Here is a 26,830-nt window from a genome sequence, read left to right as displayed (position 1 = left end):
TATTGTGAAATATTATTGTATTTTAATGTTACATTTTTCTATTTTATTATATTTTAAAATATATTTTTTTCCTGTGATGCAAAGCTTAATTTTCAGCGTCATTTGTAGGATTTTTTACAGAATTAAAAAATAGTATTTATTCAAAATAGAAATCATTTGGAACATTATACATTACTGTTTAAAATGTATCGTCTTTATCACTCATACAGGTTCAGTTCACAAGGAATACATGAACTAATAACAAACAGATGATTGAACTGGTGATTTTATTTTACAGTCTCGCATTTTTAATTCCAAGCCACTTCGGTTTTGTTCACAGTGCATAAATCTAATTTGGCTTTCAGATGTGTTATCTCCTCTCTATACTCTTTATAGTCTGCGCGAAAGGACTAGAAATGTCAGTCAAAATGTTTCTAGTACCAGGAAAATGTGTAAAGAACATGACAATGACATTTACAAATCTGTAGTATGACATTTTTTGAGTGCTACAGAATTTTCATCAGGAGATAAACGAGGCAGGATTTGATTTTATCCAACAGGATTTAAATGCATCAAGAAATCTTTTCATTTTCAGTGCACCAAAAAAACTTTTCATCTCAGTGAAAGGTTTTGAATTTTTTTTATGCATAAATGTGATGAATCATGCACAAACAACAACAACAACAACAAAAAACAGGAACACTGTGAAAAACAAATGCACCTTGGCATACTTTTAAAAAGAGGACTTATTAAGTTGGCTTGAGAAAGTCAACATACTGATCTACTATTGAAGATTATTATTATTATTATTCTGAGCCAAATTTCAGTATCTGTCTCCTCCTAGAGCTTTCAAGCTAGAACCACCAAACTCGGCCCAGATCTTCAGACTGGTCTGACTCGGTGTGCTGTATCTTTTCAGACTGATCCGGTTTACAGTTTTCATAAACCAGACTATCAAAACCACCAAATATCCCATAGACTTACATTGACGGAATGTTCATATGAGCAACACTATTCAAACTCCAACTGACAAAATTCAAATCTAAACTCCCAGAATCCCTTGAGGCTCAATCAAGCTTCCCTTCTATGTTCTATTTCTAATCCATTTACACTCATTTAAGCTTCACTCTAATATTTCTAATATTTCTAATCTATCTAAATCATGCTAGCAACATGCTAGCAACATGCTAATCATGCTAACAACATGCTAGTTACATGCTAACCGTGCTAAAACCTACTAGTAACATGCTAATCAAATTAGAAACATGCTAACAAAATTCTAGTAACATAATCATGCTAACAACATGCTAATAGCTTGCTAATCATGCTAACAACTTGCTAATAACTTGTTAATCATGCAAGCAACATGCCAGTAACATGTTAATCATGCTACAAACATACTAGTAACTTGCTAATCATGTTAACAACATGCTAGTAACATGCTAATCATGATAGAAAAATGCTAGCAACGTGCTAGTAACATGCTAAACATGCTAACAACATGTTAGTAACTTGGTAATCATGCCAGCAACGTGCTAGTTACATGCTAATCATGATAGCAGCATGCTAATCATGTTAGAAACATGCTAACATGTTAGTAACATGCTAATCGTGTTAGCAACATGCTAGTAACATGCTAATCATACTGGAAACATACTAACAACATGCTAGTAACATGCTAATCATACTGGAAACATACTAACAACATGCTAGTAACATCCTAACAACATGATAGTAACTTGCTAATAATGCTAACAACATGCTAGTAACATGATAATCATGCTAACAACGTGCTAGTAATATGCTAATCATGGTAGCAACATGCTAGTAACATGCTAATCATGCTACAAGCATACTAGTAACTTGCTAATCATGTTAACAACATGCTAGTAACATACTAATCATGACAGAAAAATGCTAGCAACGTGCTAGTAACATCCTAAACATGTTAACAACATGTTAGTAACTTGGTAATCATGTTAGCAACGTGCTAGTTACATGCTAATCATGCTAGCAGCATGCTAATCATGTTAGAAACATGTTAACACCATGCTAGTAACATGCTAATCATACTGGAAACATACTAACAACATGCTAGTAACATCTTAACAACATGCTAGTAACTTGCTAATAATGCTAACAACATGCTAGTAACATGCTAATCATGTTAACAGCATGCTAGTAACTTGCTGATAATGCTAACAACATGCTAGTAACATGATAATCATGTTAGCAACATGCTAGTAACATGCTAATCATGCTAGCAACATGCTGGTAACATGCTAATAATGGTAGCAACGTGCTAGTAACATGCTAATCATGGTAGCGAAATGCTAGTAACTTGCTGATCATGCTAGCAACATGCCAATCATGTTAACAACATGTTAGTAATATGTTAATCATGCTAGAAACATGTTAACAACAAGCTAATAACATGTTAGCCATGTTAGAAACATGATAGTAACATGCTAATTATGCACGAAACATGCTATCAACATGCTAATCAGGCTAGAAACATGCTAGTAATTTGCTAATCATGCTAACAACATTCTAGTAACTTGCAAATTATGCTAGCAACATGCTAATCATGCTAACAACATTGTAATCAGCCTATAAAATACAAACAACAAGCTAATCATGCCAAAAAAAGTTATATAGGCAATGTGTTAAATCATGCTAGCTGCTTTCATACTTTTACAACTGCTTCAAACTTTCAGGCTAGGCTTTCTCAAGCCTACTTAAAGTTTGTTGTCAAACTTTACTCAGCTAGTTATGGAAATAATATACTTTTAAACACTACTGCAAACTAAATGTAATGTTTTACTGTATGCTAAAATGTGAAAATATATTATAGTTTATATATAGAATGCAGATACTGAACTTCAACATTAGAGTGTTTTCTTGAAACACTTTATTTGTAATTTTTTATAATAAATTAATAACATTTTTTGTTTAAAATACACTTTTATAAGTACACTAAAATGCATATTAAAAACAGTGCACTTGTTTTTCACAAGGGAGTTTAATTTTTGTTTTTAAAAACACATTTTTCTGTGCATGCTACTGTAACACTTCCATCAATCTGTTTGTGTAGGAGGTGAAGGAACTGCACTTCCACTACTGGGCTCTGTTTGACGGTCACGGCGGTTCCGGAGCCGCGGTTTTCGCAGCCAAGTTCCTCCACCTCCACATCGAGGAGCAGCTCCAGGAGGTGCTGGAGATCCTGCAGAACCCGTCCCTCCAGCCGCCCACCTGTCTGGGTGAGGAGAACCCCGTCCACCACCTCCACCCCTCCGCCGGCTGCTCCCAGCGAGGCCTGTCCCGGGCGGCTTCGCTCAGAGGGGCCGCCGGGGCCCCGGGGTCCCCCAATACAATGGCCCCACGGTTCTTCATGGAGAAGAAGATCAAACAGGAGAGTCTGGTAGTGGGAGCCATAGAGAACGCCTTCAAGGAGATGGTGAGTGTTTTGATCAGTTACTGTAGTAAACTTACACAACCACTAGATGGCAGGCAGTGCTTATTATTGTAATTGATTGCGTTAAGTTTAAAATTCAGCTTTGCGTCACAGGAATAAATTACACTTTAAAATATATTTAGATAGAACACAGTTATTTTAAATTGTAATAATATATTTTACAATTTTACTGATTTTACTGTATTTTTGATCAAATATATGTAGCTTTGGTGAACATTTAATGTTTACAGATGTACTGAAATTAGCAGTCTTATATGTGCTTTTTTACTTAAATGTCGATTGAATCCAGTCTCATGACTTTGATAGAGTTCTTCATGTGTTTGTGTGATCTCAGGACGCTCATATCGCTCGAGAGAGGATGATTTACTCTATATCTGGAGGATGTACCGCTCTTGTGGTGACGTATTTGCTGGGAAAACTGTACGTGGCCAACGCCGGCGACAGCAGGTGAGACTACATTGTCATTTTGTTAAACATACTTAAATTTACATACACCTTGCAGAATCTGCAAAATGTTAATTATTTTACCAAAATAAGAGGGAAAAAACAAAATGCATGTAATTTTTTATTTAGTACTGACCTGAAGATATTTCACATAAAAGATGTTTACATATAATCCACTAGACAAAATAATAGTTGAATTTATAAAAATTACCTTGTTCAAAAGTTTACACACACTTGATTCTTAATACTGTGTTGTTACCTGAATGATCCACAGCTGTGTTTTGTTGTTTAGTGATAGTTGTTCATGAGGCCCTTGTTTGCCCTGAGCAGAAAAATCTTTCAGGTCCCAAAATTTATTTGGTTTCTTAGTAATTTGTGTGTATTTGAACCCTTTCAAACAATGACTGTATGATTTTGAGGTCATCTTTTCACACTGAGGACAACTGAGGGACTCATATGCAACTATTACAGAAGGTTCAAACACTCACTGATGCTTCAGAAGGAAAAACAATGCATTAAGAGCTTTTGGAATTTGAAGATCAGGGCAAATTTAAGTTATTTTGTCTTCTGGGAAACATGTAAGTATCTTCTGTAGCTTCTGAAGGGCAGTACTTAATTAAAAAATATGATGTTTGGCCAAAATAAGAAAAATGTACACATCATCTTTCTGTTCAAAAGTTTTCACCCCCGGCTCTTAATGCATTGTTTTTCCTTCTGGAGCATCAGTGAGTGTTTGAACCTTGTGTAATAGTTGCATACAAGTCCCTGTGGTCCTCAGTGTGAAAAGATGGATCTCAAAATCATAGTCATTATTGGAAAGGGTTTAAATACACAAAAATGCTGAAAAACCAAAGAATTTGTGGGACTTGAAAGACTTTTCTGAAGAACAGCGGGCAGTTTAACTGCTCCGGACAAACAAGGGACTCGTGAACAACTATCACTAAACAAAAAACACAAAACACAGCTGTGGTTCATTCAGGTAACAACATAGTATTAAGAATCAAGTGTATGTAAACTTTTGAACAAGGTCATTTTTATAAATTCAACTATTATTTTCTACTATTATGTGAAATATCTTATTCAGGTCAGTAGTAAATAAAAAATAACTTGCATTTTGTTTGATCCTTCTTATTTTGGTAAAACAATTAACATTTTGCAGATTCTGCAAGGTGTCTGTAAACTTTTGACCTCAGCTGTATCTTCCTCAGTAGTTTTGTTTTCCTGTACAAATATCTAAACATCCTTAAATCAAAATAGATTTACTTGAGATGCAAACTGAGCATTAAGTGAGTTTATGCTTAAAACAAGAACTAATACTGTCAGTTGGGTATGAAAACTTGATTTCCCTTTTAATTAAGTTGATTTTTCTGATCTGATTTCACTGGAATATATTTGTTCATTTCAATCAGAACTTTTTAAAAAAAAAAAAAAAAAGAAGACTTGTATCTTAAAAAAATATGCTTCTCAAGTTAATGGATCTTGATTTAAGAATCTTTAGACATTTGCGCAGGTAAAAAAAAAAAAAAAAAAAAAAAAAAAAAATATATATATATATATATATTATTTTTAGAAGGTACAATAAAAGTTATTTCCATTTTCTAGTGTTTGTTCAAGCCTTAAATGAGAAGTCCACTTCCAAAACAGATTCACATATATTGTACTCACCCCCTTGTCATCCAAGATGTTCATGTCTTTCTTTCTTCAGTCGTAAAGAAATTATGTTTTTTGAGGAAAACATTTCAGGATTTTTCTCCATATAATGGACTGATATGGTGCCCCGATTTTGAACTTCCAAAATGCAGTTTAAATGCAGTTGTGAATGATCCCAGCCGAGGAAGTAGGGTCTTATCTAGCGAAATGATCGGTTATTTTAATAAAATTAATACAGTTCATATACTTTTCAATGTCAAATGCTTGTCTTGTCTTACTCTCCCTGAACTCTGTTTTTGTTCCGGTTCATGACAGTTAGGGTATGTCGAAAAACTCCCATCTCATGTTCTCCCTCAACTTCAAAATCGTCCTATATCGCTGTTTTACCTTTTTTGTTAAGAGTGTTTGATCTTCTTTCCATGTTCACTTTGCAAAGACTGTGTCGGATCTTCTGCAGCGATGTAGGATGATTTTGAAATGATTTTTGAAGTTGAGGGAGAAAATACGATTGGAGTTTTTCAACATACTCTAACTGTCTTGAGTCAGAACACACAGAGCTTAGGAAGAGAAAGGCAAGACGAGCGTTTGACATTAAAAAAGTATATAAATTGTATTTTTTAAAATGAAAATAACCAATCGTTTCGCTAGTTAAAACCCTTCTTCCTCGGCTGGGATTGTTTACAACCACATTTGTGATCGTTTGAAGCCACATTTAAACTGCATTTTGGAAGTTCAAAATCGGGGCACCATATCAGTCCATTATATGGAGAAAAATGCTGAAATGTTTTCCTAAAAAAAACATAATTTCTTTACGACTGAAGAAAGAAAGACATGAACATCTTGGATGACAAGGGGGTGAGTACATTATCTGTGAATCTTTGATTTTGTTAGTTATCTACATAAAATCTGCAGAAACCCTGTACAGTAATGACATATTCACATTCTATTTTATTCTGTTCTGTTGAATTCTTGATGATTCTGCTCTTCTCCAGCAAGCACTGTATGACGTGCACTTTGTTATGTGTTTCAGGGCTCTGATCATCCGTGGAGGAGAGATCATTCCCATGTCAAGCGCCTTCACTCCTGAATCGGAGCGGCAGAGACTTCAGTTCCTGGTGAGGGAGAAATCTTGATTCAGTTCTGTCATGTTCAGCAGCTGGCCTTGTTTGTTTGCATTCTTTAAAGGTCAAAATCCCTGATTATGGAGCACGTTTGTGGATTTACACTGTTTTTTCTGTCTCAGGCTCACCTACAGCCTTCACTGCTGGGAAACGATTTCACGCACTTGGAGTTTCCCAGAAGGGTCACGAAGAAAGAAGTGGGGAAGAGAATGCTGTACAGAGACTTCACCATGAACGGATGGTGAGTTCCTGTCATGACATGATGTGATGAGTGCTGCTCTGCTGGATCTGATTAGCAGTCAGACATTTGACGTTCAGCATCAAATAATGTTATTCTGTTTAAGAACCGCCCACCTAGGAAGAAACCGCTTGACTGACATTTAAAGTGACCAATCAGAGTTAATTTTTTTTTTAATGTGCTTTTATTATTATGCCTCAATAATGGACCAGAAAGCAATCAAAAAATTATTAATCAAATGAAATTCAATATCTACAATCACTTTTATTAATACAATAATCATTATAATCATTCTATTAATATTATAATAATCAAATAATTATAACAAATAATAAGAAAAATCAAACAATACTACCTATAATTGCTATTTTATTCTAGCATTTATTAATTACATGCAATTGTACTTAATATTATTAATCAATAAAACAACAAATAATAATCAAATAAATTAAATCAATTAATTTATATAATTTTATTTCAATATAATAAATATGTGAATATAATTACTGATACAATTAATGTAATAATGATCTATAATTATTGTGTTTACATATATTATGTATTGGATCAAAATAACAATTATTGCTGAAAATAATAATTAATAAAATATAATTATTTTGGTAAACCTATTGTGGTATTGTAAAAAAAAATACATAAAAACGAACTCTGGTCAGTCACAAACAATTAATATTTGTTACTTTTACATAAATATAATTATTATTATTCAAGTAAATATTGTTTACTAGTATTAATTAATAAAATCAAATAAATATGACCTGATATTTGTACAGAAACTGACAAAAATTTATTGAGGTATTGTGAAAAAGACACAAAAGCAAAATGTCTGATGTGAAAATTAAAATTTTTGTCAAACTTATATAGAATAACAAGAATAGAAAAATAGAATAACAAAAACTTTTTTTAAATGATTTAAAATAATTTTAGAGGCAAATCAGTTTTGAAAATGACCAATAACAGTAACCATAAAAATACTTAATATCGGTGCCAATTATCAGCCAGGCCTTTCCAGAATACATTTTTGTAAAAACAAAAATTTTGTACATTTCAATATGTATAATCTAGGGCTCGACTGATATGTGTTTTTCAAGGCTGATGCCGATACCGATTATTATAGGTCAAGTAGACAGATAACTGATATTTTGAAACAATATGTACATTTAAATATGTATAACCCAGGCCATCTAGTCAACAAATTCTTCTCTTAGTAATGACACTATAGTATACTGTACACACCGTTTAGTTGTTGATGTTTTAAATCGGCCTTTGAAGCGTCCCATTTTTTTCAGCGCGCAATGTCACGTGTCTAAACAAACGGCACCTGCTGTCACTGATTTCCACCACTAGAGGCCGTTCTCATGCTGTATAACAAAGACTATAGGGATGTTGCTGTATAATGACGACCTTCTCAGCTGCTCCAGCAACGAACCCAACCCGGAAAAAACTATCAGCATGGATTTTTGCCGATAACCGATAGTTCCGCCAGTCGGCAAAACCGATACATCGGTCAACCTCTAATATATATGTCTAGTGTTATAATTTAAATTAATGTCAAACTTAAGAATAACAACAGCTTTGACAAAAACTTTCTTTAAATGCTTTTAAATTATTTTAGCGGCAAATCGTTTTTGAGAATGACCAATACCGATAACCATAAAAATACTTAATATCACTGCCGATTATTGGCCAGGCCTTTCCAGAATACATTTTTGGAAAAACAAAAGTTTTGTACATTTAAATATGTATAACCCAGGGCTCGACCGATATGTGTTTTTCCAGGCCGATGCCGATACCGTTTATTATAGCTTAAGTAGACCGATAACCAATATTTTGAAACAATATGTATGTCTGGTGTAAAAATGTTAATAAACATCAAACGAAAGAATAACAAAGGCTCTGACAAAAACTTTCTTTAAATTATTTTATCGGCAAATCGGTTTTGAAAATGATTGATACCGATAACCATAAAAATGCTTAACATCGGTGCCGATAATCAGCCAGACCTTTCCAGAATATATTTTTGGAAAAAACAAAATTTTGTACATTTCAATATGTATAACCTAGGGCTCAACTGATATGTGTTTTTCAAGGCCGATGCCAATACCGATTATTATAGCTCAAGTAGACCGATAACCGATATTTGGAAGCGATATGTCTGGTGTAAAAATTTAAATTAATGTCAAATGTTAGAATAACAACACCTTTGACAAAAAAAGCTTTCTTTAAATGCTTTTAAATTATTTTAGCAGCAAATCGGTTTTGAAAATGACCGATACCGATAACTAGAAAAATGCCTAATATCGGCAGAGATAATCAGCCAGGCCTTTCCAGAATACATTTTTGGAAATGTGTGTTTAGACTTAATTAGATTTTCTGTCAATCCATGAGTATGGATTTGGTGTTTCATTTTGTTTATAATTTGCATCAAATGGTCAGTGAACAATTGTGGGTGGTTCGCCTTGAGTTTAACACTAGGATCTGATTGGTTCGAAAGAAGTGAGACAGATCCCGTCAGAATCAAGTGTTTATAGCCGTTCCTCAGGAGACACGATTGAACTTCCATTAGTGAGTGAATGTGTGTGTGATCCTGCTCAGAAGTGTGTGTGCATGAGTGTGTGTGTCCTCAGGGATGTAATTGAGCTCACGACCTCATCAGAGATGCAGCGCTGCACTATCAGACATTGATGCTAAATCGTGTGGGAGTGCAGCTGCATCAAGGAAACATATACAGTATTTTATCAGTTTAGTTGCTCAAACATCTGAATTGATTAAAGGAATACTTCACCTAAAATCATCTCAATGTCATTCCAAACCCAAATTACACTGTAACTGCATGGAAAAAAAAGTATGAAGCACATAAATTAAAACATTCAGTCAATGGAGGCCCAATCTTTTAAGCTTCAAAAAGACTGCAAAAGCAGGTTAACAGTTATCTATGTGCCGTTTGCACTGTATTTCAAGCCTTCTGTATTTGTACAATGGATGTGAATGAGAAACAGATTTTAAGTTTCCAGGTTTTATGACCCGGATCGATTTGTTTAAAAGATCTGACTCAAAAGAATGATTCATTCACAGATTAGTCATTGCTTCGTCTCTTATGAACACTTCTAAAAAGACGTTTTTTTTAAATCTCTTATTTTGTGTTTCACTAAAGAAAGTAATTAGAAATAAATATAAATTTTTTGCTACAGTTTTGTGGTTGGTAAGATTCTGGTAAGATTTAATGCTTTTTTTTTTATGTAAAGTCTCTTTGGCTCACCAAAGTTGCATTCATTTGATGAAAAATGTAGTAAAATCAGAAAAAATTTGAAATATGTGAATATATTGTAAAATGTAATTTATTCCTGTGATCAAAGCTGAATTTTCATCAGCTGTTACTCCAGTCTTAAGTGTCACATGATCCTTCAGAAATCATTCTAATATGCTGATTTGCTGCTCAAGAAACATGATTATTACTGTCAGTGTTGAAAACAATTATTCTGCTTCATATTGTTTGTGGAAATCATGATTCATTTTATTTTTCATAATTCTTAGAATATCAAGTTCAAAAGAACAGCATTTATTTGAAATAGATTTTTTTTTTTATTATAAATGTCTTCACTGTCACTCTTGATCAGTTTAATGCGTCTTTGCTGAAAACAAATATTGATTTTCCTACAAAAAACAACATGTACATGTGACTGTTCAACACTGTTGTAGATAATTGTATAACTATTTTATGTTTTTAAAACAATGTTCACTTTACTTTCTGCAGCTGAAACTCTCTGCTTTTTCTGTAAAGTCTCAGACGTGCTCTTCCTGCGTCGGAGCGTCTCTTCGCTTCAGGTTCAGCTGTTGTTTGATGTTTGTTGTGTTGTTTTGCGCAGGGCCTACAAAACAGTCCAGGAGGAAGATCTGAAGTTTCCACTCATATACGGAGAGGGAAAAAGGTAAGACGGCAGTATTCCTGCCTCACAGCCGACAGAAATCACAGCTCACTCGATTGTGCCTCTCACAGAAGTTCACAGGAGGGTCATCTTACAGTTAATTATACGTCTTTAAACAAGTTTAGTGTCCTGTATCTCATCTAGGTCAGCCTGTCTCTGTTAACTGTATTAATAAATGATCTAAAACTTCATAACCTCACTTTGATGTAAAGTAAATTAATAGTTTTCATAGTCTTCCACCAAAATGTAACAACTTACTCTGTGTTTGAAAAGACTTCACTTTCTGGCTGGTATTATCAAGGCCAGACGGCTGGGGAAGAATGTCAATTAGCTTGTGTTTGTGAATCTGGGTTCTTCTTTGCCAAATTTGGAGAATAAACCATCATATCAACTTTAGAGATGAACTTCAACGCCAGCGCAAAAAAAAAAAAAAAAAAAAGTTAAAAAACATCTTCAGACGTTCAGAAGCAATTGCACTGAGATGTTATCATTTCTTATCGTGGAAATGGGTAATTAATTAAATAGTGGTGCTTGCTACCGTACATCAATCGTCACTAAATACTAGTATTTAAAGGAATAGTTAACCCAAATCTTAAATTTGCTAAAATTTGCTGAAAATTTAATCTCCCTCAATCCATCCAAGATGTACGCTACAAGTCAAAAGTTTTTGAACAGTAAGCTTTTTAATGTTTTTTAAAGAAGTCTCTTCTGCTTTCAATGCTGAATTTTAGCACCATTACTCCAGTCACATGATGCTTCAGAAATATTCTAATATTCTGGTTTGCTGCGCAAAAAAACATTTATTTTTGTATTATAACAAAATTATATTATATATTATATGTATATATTGTATTTTTTATATATATATATATATATATATATATATATTCTTTAAGTTTTTTTGACGAGAAAGTTCAGAAAACAGCATTTATCTGAAAAAGAAATCTTTTGTAACATTATAAATGTCTTTATCATCATATTTGATCAATTTAAAGCATTCTTGCTGACTAAAAGTATTAATTTCTGTAATTTCTTTCCAAAAAAAAAAAAAAAAAAAAATTATACTGCATCCAAGCTTTTGAATGGTATAGTGTATAATGTTACAAAAGCTTTTTATTTCAGATAAATGCTGATTTTTGGAACTTTTAATTCAGCAAAGAATCCTGAAAAAAAAAAAAAAAAGTTTCTCAACTGTTTTAAATATTGATAATAATAATAAAAATAAATGTTTCTTGAGCAGCAAATCAGCATATTAGAATGATTTCTGAAGGATCATGTGACATGAAAATTCAGCTTTGATCACAGGAATAAATTACATTTTGAAATATATTCAAATAGAAAGCAGTTACTTACATAGCAAAACTATTTCACAATATTTTGCTGTATTTGCTGAATCAAATAAATGCAGACTTGGTGACCAGAAGAGACTTCTTTAAAAAACATTAAAACTCTTACTGTTCAAAAACATTTGAGTAGTATTGTAGATGAGTTTGTTTCTTCATCGTAACAGGTTTTGGAAAAACTGAAATTTACATCACTTGCTCACCAATGGATGTGAATGGGTGCCGTCAGAATGAGAGTCCAAACAGCTGATAAAAACATCACAATAATCCACAAGTAATCCACACCACTCCAGTCCATCAGTTAACATCTTGAGAAGTAATAATATTAGTTGATAGTTGATAATATTGTTTTTTCCAGTAAAAAAGTCAACTTGTCTGAATCAAGAGAGAAATATGCACAGATCAAGGACTGTTTACAAGCCCAAACTGTTTAAAACAGCTCTAAACAAATATATGAGTGGATTTTGATATGAAGCCTTGATAGGAAGCCTTATTATGGATTATGGACTCGTATTTTGTCCATTAAGTTAAAACATATAAAGTTAAAAATGTCTTGATGGATTTGTTTCTTATAAACAAACAGTTGATGTTAACTGATGGACTGGAGTGGTGTGGATTACTTGTGGATTATTGTGATGTTTTTATCGGCTGTTTGGACTCTCATTCTGACGGCACCCATTCACATCCATTGCTGAGCAAGTGATGCAATGCTACATTTATACAAATCTGATTAAGAAACAACCTCATCTACATCTTGAATGGCCTGAGGGTGAGCACATTTTCAGAAACCTTCATATATGGAACTATTCATTTCAGCCTCTAGCACTAGTATTAAATTTGAGCATTTGTGCAGCATCCTGCAGCGTCTGTGCTCCAGTCGGGGTGCTAATGTGTTCAGTCTGTGGTGCTGAACTGAGATCAGTCTGTTGTGATGGGTGAAACCAGGAGGAGACCGGCCTCTAGTCATCTTCAAGGAGGTCTCGGCTTCACAAGGCATCTGTTCTGAATCCGGATCCCTCCTCGCCTCGTCTCGTCTCTGGCTTGATAACGTACAGTTCAGTTTTCTCCGCCGTCTGTGGGAGGCTGGAGGCTTCGGCGGGAGCAGATATCAAAAACGACTCTGCGGCGGCACGAGGGAGTCTGAGAAAGCAGCTGGTTGAGGGCATGTGTATTATTAACCAGCAAGGGGCCATTTTCAACTAGAGCCAGTGGCATTCTAGGAAAAAAAACTGCTTGATGAATTCCCTCAATGAAATTTGTTGGGAGGTTTGTTTTACTTCACTCCCAGGACTTTTAAGTCACAATAAACGTCATGAATTCCTCAAATTTATCAACATTCTTCATGTACACTCTTAACATTCATGGAACCATACAACATTCTTTATAGTGAAAAAAGATTCTTTCGATTTTTAAAATGTTCTTCACATTCCGAAAAAAATGGTTCTTTTTAGAATGCTCATTCAAAGATTCTTTTTGGAGCCAAAAATGGCTTTTGGAACCTTTATTTTTAATGTTTTAGAGTTTGCTGAATGTTGAGATTCACTAGGCAAGATGTCATATTACAGAAGTGGAATGGGTTGGAAAGCTGTCTCATGTTGGCCAATATTGAGTAAGTGAACTGACTGTGGTGTGTTTTGTCGCTCAGGCCCGTGTTTTGGCCACCATCGGCATCACTCGTGGACTCGGCGATCACGACCTGAAGGTTCACGACTCGGACATCGCTATCAAGCCGTTCCTCTCCTGCTCTCCAGAGGTCTGTAACTCATTTACACATATAAACCGATGACTTGATTATTTATTATTTTGCTTACTAAAAAGTACCATGGTATTACCATGTTTTTGGACATTAATACCATGTTTAATTTTGAACGTGTCATAGTAATTTTATGTTTGTTGTTTTTTTAACAAGATACCATGGTGTGTGAACCTTGATATTGCCATGTTGTTTTGTCGCTGTTCATGGTTTTACCATGCTTTTTGGACATGGCACTATAGTATTACCACAGTTTTTGGAGCATGCATCAAGGAAATGTTATGTTTTTTTAAATGGTATTGCTGTAGATTTTATTGATATGGTACCATAGTGTGTGTGGCTGGGGTAATATTGCTAACTAATAAAATAAAATTTAATTTAATTTAATTAAATAATATAAAATAAAAATAAGCATAAACTGAAATAATATAAAAACTAATCTTTTCATTTAGTCCAAGTATTAAAATAAAACTAAATTATTAAAACTAATCATTTAAATTAGTTATTAAAGTTATTGAATGAAAACTAAACCCCAATAAGAACAGTCTGGACATTAAAAAACCCAAAAACTAATAAAAATAGGGAAATAAAACAACAAAACAAAACACAATTTTCCTAAAAATAAAATTAAAAGAAAATATGAAATAAAATTATTTAGTATTGGTGAGAAAAACTACCATGGTATTACTGTTTTTAATGGTATTGTCATCTTTTTTGGGATATTTGCCATGGTATTACTATGTTTTGTTTTTTTTTTAAGTACCATGGTAATATGTTTTTGTTACTAGTATCATGGTATTACCGTGTTTTTGTATATTTACCATGGTACTGCTATGCTTGTGGAAAGGTTTTTTTTTTTAAACCATAGTTAGATGTGGTGCTACCACATTGTGTGGACATTTACCATGGTAATGTTATATTTGGAAAAAAAAATACCATGGTGTTACTATGTTTTTTAAAAGGGTACCATGTTTGTTGTAACATGTACTATGGTAATACTATAATTTAGTTAATACCATGTTTTTTTTAAACAAGAACACAAGGTATGGTACCATGGTATTTCTATAATGTTTGGAGAAAAATACTATTATATTATTATGTTTTTTAATAGTATCATGGTATTACCATGTTTTTGGAAAGGGTACTGTGGTAATATAATCTTTTGCTGAGCATGTTTTTTTTTTTAATCATAGTAGTGTTTTTATATGTGGTGTTTATGTTTATGTATGGACTATGTTTTTTAAGAGGGTACCACGTTTGTTTAACATGTACTATGGTAATACTATAATTTTGTTAATACTATGTTTTTTAAACAAGGAAACAAGGTATTACTGCATTTATTTTTGATATGGTACCGTTTTATTATCATGATGCGTGATCATTTACCATAGTATTTCTATATTTTTTAAAGAAAAATACTATTGTATTACTATGTTTTTTTTTTTTTTGTTACTAGTATTTCCATGTTTTTGTATACTTACCATGGTATTACTATGCTTTCGGAAAGGGTACTATGGTAATATCAGGTTTAGTTGAGCATGCACCATAGTAATACCATGTTTTATTTATATCATTTTTTTTAAACTGTAGTATTACTGTGTTTTTAGATGTGGTGCTACCACATTATGTGGACATTTACCTTGGTATTTCTATATTGTTTGGAGAAATATACTATTGTATTACTATGGTATTACTATATATATTTATTTTTAATAGTATCATGGTAATACCATGTTTTTTGTATATTTACCATGTTATTACTATGATTGGGAAAGAGTACCATGGTAATATAATCTTTTCTTGAGCATGTACCATGGTAATATCATGTTTTTTTTAAACATAGTACCATAGTATTACTGTGTTTTTAGACATGGTGTTGTGTGGACATTTACCATGGTATTGTTATATTTGGAAAAAACTACCATGGTATTACTATGTTTTTAATGATATTGTCATGTTTGTTTGTTTTTTTGGATATTTACCATGGTACTATAGTACTATGGTACTATGTTTAAAAAAAAACAAAACATGATATTAACAAAAACATGGTATTACCATGGTAGATGCTCAGCAAAAGATTATATTACCATGGTACCCTTTCCAAAAACATAGTAATACCATATACAAAAAAAAGCATGGTAACACCATGATAATATTAAAAAACAGTAATACAATAGTATTTTTATTTAAACATATAGAACGAATATAGAAATACCATGGTAAATGTCCATGCATCATGGTAACACCATGGTACCATATCAAAACTAATTGTAGTAATACTGTGTTTAAAAAAACATGATATTAACAAAAATGATAGTATAGACGTACCTTCTTAAAAAACACAGTAATACCGTGGTAAATATACAAAAATATACAAAAAATGGTAATACCCTGATACTATTAAAAATCATAGTAATATAATAGTATTTTTCTCTAAACATTATAGAAATACCATGGTACGATACCTTGTGTTCTTGTTTAAAAAACATGGTATTAACTAAATGATAGTATTACCATAGTACATGTTCAACAAACATGGTACCCTCTTAAAAAACACAGTAATACCATGGTAGTTTTTTTTCCAAACATTACATTACCATGGTAAATGTCCACACAATGTGGTAGCACCACATCTAAAAACACAGTAAAACTATGGTTTTAAAAAACCCTTTCCAAAAGCATAGCAGTACCATGGTAAATATACAAAAAACATGGTAATACCATGATGCTAGTAACAAAAACATTTTACCATGGTACTTAAAAAAACATAGTAATACCATGGTAAATATCCCAAAAAAAGATGACAATACAATTGAAAACACAGTAATACCATGGTAATTTGTAAACACAATGTAGTAGCACCACATCTAAAAACACCATTATGATTAAAAACAAAACAAAACATGATATTAACAAAAACATGGTATTACTATGGTACATGCTCAGCAAAAGATTATATTACCATTGTACCCTTTCCAAACGCATAGTAATACCATGGTAAATATACAAAAAAGCATGGTAATACCATGAAAAAAAAACATAATAGTACAATAGTATTTTTTTTCCAAACATTATAGAAATACCATGGTAAATGTCCATGTGTCATGGTAATACCATGGTACCATATCAAAAATAGATGCAGTAATACCGTGTTTTCTTATTTAAAAAAAAACATGATATTAACAAAATTATAGTATTACCATAGTACGTTCAACAAACATGGTACCTTCTTAAAAAGCATATTAAAACCATGGTAAATATCCAAAAAAACATGACAATACCATTTAAAACACAGTAATACCATGGTACTTTTTCCAAATATAACAATACCATGGTAAACGTCCACACAATGTGGTATTACTGTGTTTTCAGGTGTGGACATTTACCATGGTATTGTTATATTTGGACAAATTACAATGGTATTACTGTGTTTCATACGGTAGGGTCAGACTTAGAAAATACCATGGTATATAAATTCTCTATCAGCGTCTACTGTATAATAAACGACTACGGTATTCGCATCAAATGCCATTACTGAAGTACTACCGCGGTACTTTTGTAAAGGTTTCTGGGTCAGAAATCAGGTCTGTTCTGCTTATACATGTTATATAACCGCAGATATATTTATATAATATCCTGCATATCGGTACAACGGCATTAAATCAAATAGAATCAAGTCTAAAAGCCACAGCTTTTGCTCCAGCGCTTGTGTTTACCGTGATTTTTACCCTCTCGCTGCTTCTAAGACGGTTTCATCCCGTCAGAATAAAGCTGTGGTCTTAAAGCAGCACAGATTCCTCCAGTGACATGAGTCTCTCCCCTCCTCACCGCGCTCTCAAATCTTCTGAAGCTCTCTTGATCTTTAATTCACACGCTGTGTAAAGTTCATCCACGGTTCATCCCGCCGTCTGCACCTCAGCTGAGTTTTTTCTCTTTCAGCTTCTCTTTGATCTGTTTTTCTTATTCGTCCTCCTCCTCCATGCACTTTTCCCCCGTTATGTGCTTGTGCAACGAGTATAAGTATGTCGGCTATGCGTGCGCCGTGGACTCTGGCTGGGTCGAGTCACTCCTGATTTCCTGTCTGTTGCGCAAGTAGTAGGTCAGAGGTCGAGGATGGGTCACTAGACACTTGCGTCAAATATCATTTCTTTTCTAAATATCTAAATATTATTATGTATATGAAATCAGTTATGTAGGATGCGTCGTGATTAATATTATAATTAATCCACGCGTCTGAGTTTATGTGGATCCGGCGAGAGGGCGACTCTGATGAAATCGGACCGCGTTCTTTCCACAGTCACGCTCACTGAGACATGATGTGTGAGCAAGACTCTGTCTGCCCGAGATAATGTACCACAGACAAGAATTAACAGGCTTATGGGATTGGGAGCGTGTTTGGCCGGTCTGTTTTAAGGGTGAAATTTAGCTTTAAAGAAAAACACCCACCATCGACACTGAAGGTTTGCGTCTGTCAGGACAGATGAGTGTATTACTAAAGCAATAAGCTACCAGAGGCCGTGCATTACAGTGATTTAAAGGAGAAGTCCACTTCCAGAACAACACTTCACAAATAATTTACTCACCCTCGTTTGATTTTTCTCCATATAATGGACTTTATTGGTGCCCCGATTTTGAACTTCCAAAATGTGGTTTAAATGCAGCTTCAGAGGGCTCTAAACGATCCCAGCCGAGGAAGAAGGGTCTTAACTAGCGAAACGATCAGTCACTTTTTTCTGAAAATAAAACTTTGTATACTTTTTAAGCACAAAAGCTTGTGTAGCACAGGTTCCGGGATGCGCGTCCACGTACTATTGAATCACGTCAAAAGGTCACGCAGAATTACAGACCCAGTGTTTACAAAGCGAACGCGCAAAGACTAAGAAAGTGCAAGTCAAACGCCGTTTACAAACAAAAAGGTACGTGTTGGATGATTCTGAAGTTGTAGGAGAAAATAAGATGGAGTTTTTCACCATACTCTACCTTTTTGAGCCGGAGTACACAGATGATGAACTTAGACATGATTTTTTGTTTGGATCATTTTACCGACTCGGACCTTTGAGTCTCATTCAGCAAAATGAACAAATCTTTTTTTGAGTCATTTCGTTGATTTTAGCAAAATATAATTAAAATGTTACGTGTTACTTCCCTAACACATCTACTGCTTACACAAGCAGTAGATTTTCGAACCACTCGAAAAACCCGAAGACTCGAAACAGGTGAACTAATTCCAGTACAGAACCTAATAGGATGTTGCGCATGCACGACTGAACGAATCACTCCCCGAGAGTCGTTCTTCTGAGTCACATTAAAGAGTCGTTCAAAATGAACGAATCCTTCAAGAACGACCCATCGCTAATTCGTGGCATCGTGAATGCGCATTCAGAGCCTGTGCTACACAAGCTTTTGTGCTTAAAAAGAATAAAAAAATTTATTTTTCAAAAAACATGACCAATCGTTTCGCTAGATAAGACCCTTCTTCCTCGGCTGGGATCGTTTTTTGCCTATGAAGCTGCATTTAAACTACATTTTGGAAGTTCAAAATCGGGGCACCAATCAAGTCCATTATATGGAGAAAAATCCTGAAATGTTTTCCTCAAAAACCATAATTTCTTTATGACTGAAGACAGAAAGACATAAACATCTTGGATGACAAGGGGGTGAGTAAATTTGTAAATTGTTGTTCTGGAAGTGGACACTGCGTGACACTATCTATAATTACTTAAATACAAATACATAAATGTAAATATATATAAAATCCTAAAATTAATATCCATTTATATATTGATTCATTTTTCTTAATTTCTTATATATTTTAGTAAATTAAAAAAAAAAAAGTAAAAAAAAAAATACATTTCCATTTATAAAAGTGTCCATTAACCACGCAGTTTTACAGAATTTTAATATCAGTACATTGCTAAAATTGTTTTTATTATTATTATTTTTTTTATCTCATTCTTGCAAAGAAAATAAATATAAATGCTGACATGGCATAAATAAATAAATGTAAAAAGAACATTTTTTTTCTATGAATCTATAATTTCTTAAAAACTAATATATATATATATATATATATATATATATATATATATAATCCTAAATTAAAACCAATTTTTCTGACATTTTTTCAATTGTTCTGACATTTTATATATATATATATATATATATATATATATATATATATATATAAATATAAATCCTAACATTTCTATCTATTTTTCATAATATTGTGATTCATTTTTCTTAATTTATTACATATTTTAATATATATATATATATATATATATATATATATTCCATTCATAAAAGTGTCCATTAATCACTTTTTAACAGAATTTAAATATCAGTGCATACATAAAATAATTAAATTAATGATACTAATCATACTAAACAATTTTTCCATCAAGTTCTAAAATTTGTGTGGTATTTAAAGTTGACAAGCTACACAACAATTTAAAGTCATTTGCTGAATTCATTATTAGCGAATAAAACCAAACCTACGAATGTGCACTATAATAACTATAATATAACTCAAACATGTCATTTCTACAGGTGAAGATCTATAACCTCTCTCAGTTTGAGCACGGTGCCGATGATGTCATGATCCTGGCTACAGATGGACTTTGGGACGTGCTGTCCAATCAGGAAGTGGCAGAGGCGGTATCTGGTTTCCTTGGAAACTGTGACCCTGATGACCAGCACAGGCAGGTTCCTTAGTGTTGGTTGAGCATCAACCATCTACTCATGCAACCCTAAAGACAACACAGTACACCACAATGATGGGTTATTTGGAGAAATGTGTTTTTCTTTTAATATGAGATGAAGTTGGAAACGAAGGTTCCAAAAGGTGGTTTTCTAAGCGATGCCCATTGGTTCCTCGAAGAACCTTTCATTGGTCAGTTCTTAAAGAAACCATTTGTTTCTTAGTGTGAAGAACATATTAATAATCTGAAGAAATTTGTCCACTGTAAAGAACGTTCTGTGCAATAGAAAGTTTCCGTGAGTGTTAAAGGTTCTTCATGGAACCATCAGTTCCATTAAAGAACCTTTGTTTTTGAAGATCTAGTCTGGTATATGAAAGGTTGTAGGTTCAAGCCAACCTTCTGATGTTTTGTAAAACATTAAGTCATAGGGGTTTGGAATGACATGAAGGTGAGTAAATTAGATCTTGAAATTTGGGTGAGCTTGGAAGTTGCTCTTGGAAGGATGAACCTGTTGTTAGTAAACTAAATTGCTAAATAGCATCTCCATTGTTTTTCAGGTACACAATGGCAGCTCAAGACCTGGTGATGAAGGCCAGGGGAATCCTGAGGGACCGAGGCTGGAGAATCGCTGGAGACCGGCTCGGCTCCGGAGACGACATTACGGTCTTCATAATTCCTCTAATGCACGGCAATAAACAGCCTCAGCCGAGCTGACCAATCAGAAGGCAGGGCGCCATCCGAATCAGACCGAATCCGTCTCTAACCCAACATGCTCAGACAGCGTCCTGCTTCAGTTTGAGGAACCCGCTGTGCGTTTGAACTCATTTACAATACGAACACTTGCTTTTAAGACTTCGAAGTCGACAACTGCCGACTTTGAAGACCCACGTCAACGTTCCCTACCTCCGCGTGGGTCGGTGGGATCAGTATATAAGTTATAACTTTGCACAGTGACTAAAGGAGGGTCCGGTTCTTTGAAGTTCTCCGCGGACAGATGCGCACCCTCCGCAGTTTGTTTATCCGCACTCATCTGGCAGCTAGGCGGAACCAACCGTGTTTTGTTTTTCCTTTCAGGATATTAATTTATCCTCTGAATGTTTAGTTTGCGGTTTTCTTTTTTGCATTTCCTGAAAAAATCAAAGCAATTCTGGCTGTTATTTGTACATCCTGTTTTGACTCCAAGTTACTGTAAATGAAAAAATGAGTATCGTTTTGGTTTGTCCTGTGCTTTGTAAATTTGCAATAGGTACTAAGCTAAATAATGTCGATCTGATCTTCCATTCATCACGGTGAGATTTTTAGGCTGATACGTTTTTAAGAGACAATAAATCATGTGTCTGGCAAAAAAGAAGTGTTTCAAACAGCTACCGTTCCCTTTGAATTCTATATGCACCGTTGTGAATTAACACCTACCTGCAATCTGTTCTCCAGGGCTCCTGTGTGGAGGTTAGGTGAGGTCTGACTTACAATACATCATGTTCACAGTGGCACCTTCCTCTTCTACAGCACAAACCCGCTGTGAGCATTTGGAAAGGCTTTCGTATACACACACACACATACACAATGTGCAAACACACATATACACACTCCCCAAGAGAGTGGCCATCTGGTCAGCACAACCCGAGTGTGACCAAAACAAGACTAATTTGGCCTGAGATTCAGCTGTGTGTGTGTGTGCGTGTGTATGCGGACTGCTCTCTAACACACTTTAGCGCAGTCGTTTGTGTGGGTGGACGGCACTGCAAGGGCATCACATGCTTACTAAAGGAGCTTTCTGGGAAGTGCACACACATGCACTGCAAAAATGATTCATAAACTGCTTATGTGGCTCCATTAATGCTGGCCCACATCTTTTAATAAAAACTCATTGAAGATATTTCACTAGAATCTTTCTAAAATAATTATTAATTTCATATGTTTTCCCAAATTATGTACTCTCTATGTGAAAACAAAAATTCCAGACAGTTGTTAAAAGAATAAAGACTTGATTCACACCAGATTGAACAGTTTCTCATCATTTATTCGACTTAAGTAAGTTATTCGTTGAAAATCTTCCCGTCGCGCCTTTCAAATCTCATTCGCGCTTCGGAAAATTCAAATCAGATTTGGCGCGAATGAAAAAACGGCCGTGAGGGATAGACGCAGTCCTTTTTGTTGATCGTTGAACCACATAGTACACTGAAACGGCTTAAATTTTTAAAACTATTCGTAGTGAATATTAAATGTAAGCTTAAGACTTTAAGACAACAGTGAACAGACTAGCTTAAGTTTTATTCACTTGGCGTCCATCTTGACTAAAGTTTAGTCACTTTTGTCTTTTTTTTGTTGTTGCTGAAGGAAGAAAATGACAGTTTTGGAACGACACTGGGTAAGTTAATGTTTAATTTTTGGACTCAACGTACTCTTTAATATTCTGTCCAAGAGAGAAAGATGCTCTTTAAAATTCTGTGTAAGAGGGAAAGAATCTGCTGATAATACATTTAATTTGTGGCCATTTACATCCTCTAGTAAGTGTACAGTCTTTATGATCTTGGAGTGAGTTTAAGTTCAAATATTTGACAAATGGATGGATTAACCAGCAGGACCAGCCAACAGCTGTGATAATATTCCCAGCAGAGACCACAGAGTTTGATAGACCCTGTAACGATTGAATCGTAAGCCGTTGATGTGAACCCTGCTGGGTTCAAACATGAACATCTATAAAACACACTCGAGTTTCTGAACGGCGTTTCATCTCTGGGTCATGAACCTGGTTAGAAGAGAAATACCGAACGATTCCCTCAGACTTACATGAAAGGCATCCAGCCTACGTACTGCATTCACTGCATGAATGACGTAAGCACATTATCTGCACTAATCATGTACTTCCGCTATAAAATCCAGTTAACTGTGACCACCTACAACCTATACCAGATCAAGAGTCAGATAGATGGATGCATTTATAACAAATCACACAGTATGCAGGTAACAAAAATAAGATGTTAAACATACAGACATTCAGGTCTGTTTATCTTCTAATCAAAATTATTTTATAACCTCTCTACTATACACAGGCTAAGCTGTTGGCACATTCCTTCTGGGATGAAACTGAATGTAACGACTGAGATCAAGAAAATACATGTTCATTACGCCCACATACTCATATTTCTAAGGTCTTCAGGGTTAAATGAGGCTAAACCCTTTTATGACATCAGACTACGTCATTCCATATCCCACATGTACATTAACTACACCTACGGTCTACAACGATAAAATGTAATCATTAACCTAAGTACACAAAATATTAATTTTCCACGCACGTGCTCCAGTTGAGTCCAAACCAGCTCAGGTAATGTCGTTTCTTACCACGTGACGTCACGATCGATGATTCTACCGTAGTGGGCAGAAAAAGCCACGTCACAGCTCTCTTCATAGCAACAGTAGAGTATGACCTACATGTATTAGCCATCCCAAGGGCAAAATCAAGTATCTATTAAAATTAATAACCCTACCCGTCGTGTTCCCGAGGGTAATATCTGCTTTTCTGCTGCGCTCGACAAAAAACACAGTACTTTACTGAAGAAAACTGGGGCATATGGGCAATCAGCATGGATTTACAATTCAACATCCGTTATAGTGGTAAGAAAGAACAGATAAATTAAAGCACAAAGCAAAAATTAGACGCTCAACAGCAACGTGTTTCATAACATACACATTTATTGAATTTAAATGAGACTTACCATTGAGCACACATTTACACAGCTCTACAACTCTAATAACAATTTTAACATGCACAACTACAACCATATCACACATATGTATATAAACATCACATAAAACATCATTTCCCCAGAAGATTTGGATTCCAAAGCGAATTCCAGCTTAGGAAGAGTGTAACCAGCACTGGCAAGGGAGTAGCTTGCGCAGTCATCTCCATAACGGGCAATGTCACATCCCAACCAACAGCACAAACTACTACCTCAGCCAGTACACGGCTAAATCGCTTTCGGAGCCCGTAAAAATGCCGCTAATTCGCATCCGTGTAAAAAGAATTCCAAGAATTCGCGCTGAACGTTCCAGAGCGCGCGAAGACTCCGAGCTGAATGGTCGTAGTACTCGTGAGCGGGCTACACTCCCTTCAGCTGCTCCGTCATTGGCTGGGAGCGCAGCCAATGGGGTGTCAGAGGGACACCGCCCACGACACACACACCCCCGAACAAGGCAACGCCTCTCGCGGTCTTCAGCCAATGGCGTTGTACTGACTTTGAGCTCGTGATTTTGAATGAGTTGATTTTGATTGACACCCACTCACTGTAGAGACCTACAACCAGAACAGAATTCACGAGAGGTTTGCTTTCTTAAATAGTACGTCAAGTTGGCACATTAGGTGTTTTAAACAGGTTATTTTTTATAGTAAAAACACAATTCAATACAAATACTACATTAAACGAATAGTTGTCGTCTTGGATGCTGATTGGCCAATATAGTGTTCCAGTTGTTCTGAGGCGAAATGGCTGCGTCAAAAAATATAAAAATGCTGGCTTAGCATTAGAAATTAACTGAGGGCAAAAACCAACCTGAGAGTTAAAGACGGGGAATCCAGCTGTAGAACAAATACAAGTAAATATTTGAATAACAGATCAGGCATATCCATAAATTATAGCCAATACAGGAAATTTATTTATGGGCCATTCTACAGAAACGTTGGAAACGTGGCCTTTTCCACAAAAAGTTGTCCCCAAATTTGTCACTACCGAAACAGTAATGTATAATTTAAGAAGGGTTATATTGATCTATTAAGATTTTGCTTACATCTTCCTTGTAGATATGTTTTTGTCTATTTTAAGTTTTCAGAGGTAAATCAATAACGATTACAATTTTAACAATATTTCAGGTGTGATTTATGAGATTTGTTGTATTTTTAATCCAAATTTTCTTTGTAAAAGGATGATCATACTGAGTTCCAAGTTAAGGATTTGTTACTATGAATATACATTCAACCAAACACTATCATAAAATCCTAGTTGACAATTCAGTATTCTTTATTTTTGACAAAACAACCTGTTTTATTAGTGACTGCACATTTTCACATTTTCAGTAGTGACGGTAATGCTTTGGTAGCGACCATATCACAGAATTTTAACTTGCATACTAAAACACTACCAAAACATTAAAATACCAAAAAAAAGTTTAAAACTGTTCATTTCCCTAAATAACGGATTATGTGTTCCCTTTTGTCACTACCAAAACAGTCTTTGTTTCGGTAGTGACAATTTTATGGTATAACACCTAAAAAAACAAAGAAACAAAGACATCACTACCGAAACTCCACCAAATGTTTCGGTCGTGACTGTTTCGGTAGTGACAATTTTATGGGATAACACCGACAAAAACAAAGATGTCACTACCGAAACTTCACCAAATGCTACCATCGTGGCTGTTTTGGTAGTGACAATTTTTTGGGCAAACACCCAAAAAACACAAAGACGTCACTCCCGAAACTTCACCAAATGTTTCAGTCGTGACTGTTTCTTTTTTTTTTTTTTGTGGGTGTTGTACCATAAAATTGTCACTACTGAAACGAAGATGTCACTACCGAAACTTCACCAAATGTTTTGGTCGTGACTGTTTCAGTATTGGCAATTTTTGATACTTTTGAACCTTGCTTAAATATGTTAATCAGCACATGGTTAGCTAGCACAGTTCTAAGCAGTTGTACGCATAAAAAGTAAAAGTGTTTAATTATAGAAAAATGGTGTTGATACCAATTGAAAGTACCCAATAAATGATTTTATATATTTTAAGCTTACTAATATTTTAAATATTATTGTGGGTTTCAACAGATAATAGAAGGATCTTGGTAAACATCTAAGATTTTAATACTTAAATGATTTTTAAATGTGTTTTTTGGTTGTGGGACAACAGTTTGGACCAATTCTGTAAAATGTCCCTTATAGGAAAGCAGTTTATCAGTTGATATGAAGATAGCATGTCAACCCCGGCCAGGCGTTGGCATCTTAACTATCTTGTCAGGTTGCAATTATCCTGCGATAATTACCGCCTGACTGTGTTAAAATGTACTCGTTTAATGCTTCACGTACATTCAAGAGTCTGAAATGTTTTTCACAGAAAGTCATATCTGAATGTACATGAACTACTGACCTGCACCATACATTACGTGAATAATCAGAGAAGCAATGTGG

At 34.5% G+C, this 26,830-nt stretch overlaps 1 protein-coding gene and 2 long non-coding RNA genes across 3 annotated transcripts in view; 1 reads left to right on the top strand and 2 right to left on the bottom strand.

Moving 5' to 3' along the window:
• The window catches only part of ppm1h (protein phosphatase, Mg2+/Mn2+ dependent, 1H), a 32,705-nt gene extending 10,058 nt beyond the window's left edge, over window positions 1-22,647 (top strand). Inside the window, exons 3-10 of the mRNA XM_051099647.1 lie at window positions 3,074-3,436; window positions 3,789-3,901; window positions 6,579-6,663; window positions 6,792-6,910; window positions 10,792-10,853; window positions 13,838-13,947; window positions 20,497-20,648; window positions 21,206-22,647. Coding sequence (XP_050955604.1) covers window positions 3,074-3,436; window positions 3,789-3,901; window positions 6,579-6,663; window positions 6,792-6,910; window positions 10,792-10,853; window positions 13,838-13,947; window positions 20,497-20,648; window positions 21,206-21,362 — 1,161 coding nt within the window. The 3' untranslated portion in view covers window positions 21,363-22,647. The remainder of the gene's footprint in view (window positions 1-3,073; window positions 3,437-3,788; window positions 3,902-6,578; window positions 6,664-6,791; window positions 6,911-10,791; window positions 10,854-13,837; window positions 13,948-20,496; window positions 20,649-21,205) is intronic.
• LOC127156681 (uncharacterized) lies at window positions 3,329-20,604 on the bottom strand. Its single transcript, XR_007825769.1, has 3 exons — window positions 20,512-20,604; window positions 10,671-10,794; window positions 3,329-3,423 (listed from the first exon to the last, which is right to left on the bottom strand). It is a non-coding gene; the product is annotated as an uncharacterized LOC127156681 (long non-coding RNA).
• LOC127156682 (uncharacterized) lies at window positions 13,335-18,578 on the bottom strand. The gene is made up of 3 exons (XR_007825770.1): window positions 17,664-18,578; window positions 13,818-13,949; window positions 13,335-13,410 (listed from the first exon to the last, which is right to left on the bottom strand). It is a non-coding gene; the product is annotated as an uncharacterized LOC127156682 (long non-coding RNA).
• Window positions 22,648-26,830: the final 4,183 nt, after the last annotated feature.

The sequence above is a fragment of the Labeo rohita genome, chromosome 25, assembly GCF_022985175.1.
Source record: "Labeo rohita strain BAU-BD-2019 chromosome 25, IGBB_LRoh.1.0, whole genome shotgun sequence".
Classification (NCBI taxonomy): Eukaryota; Metazoa; Chordata; class Actinopteri; order Cypriniformes; family Cyprinidae; genus Labeo; species Labeo rohita.
This window is presented reverse-complemented; position numbering and strand designations above follow the sequence as displayed.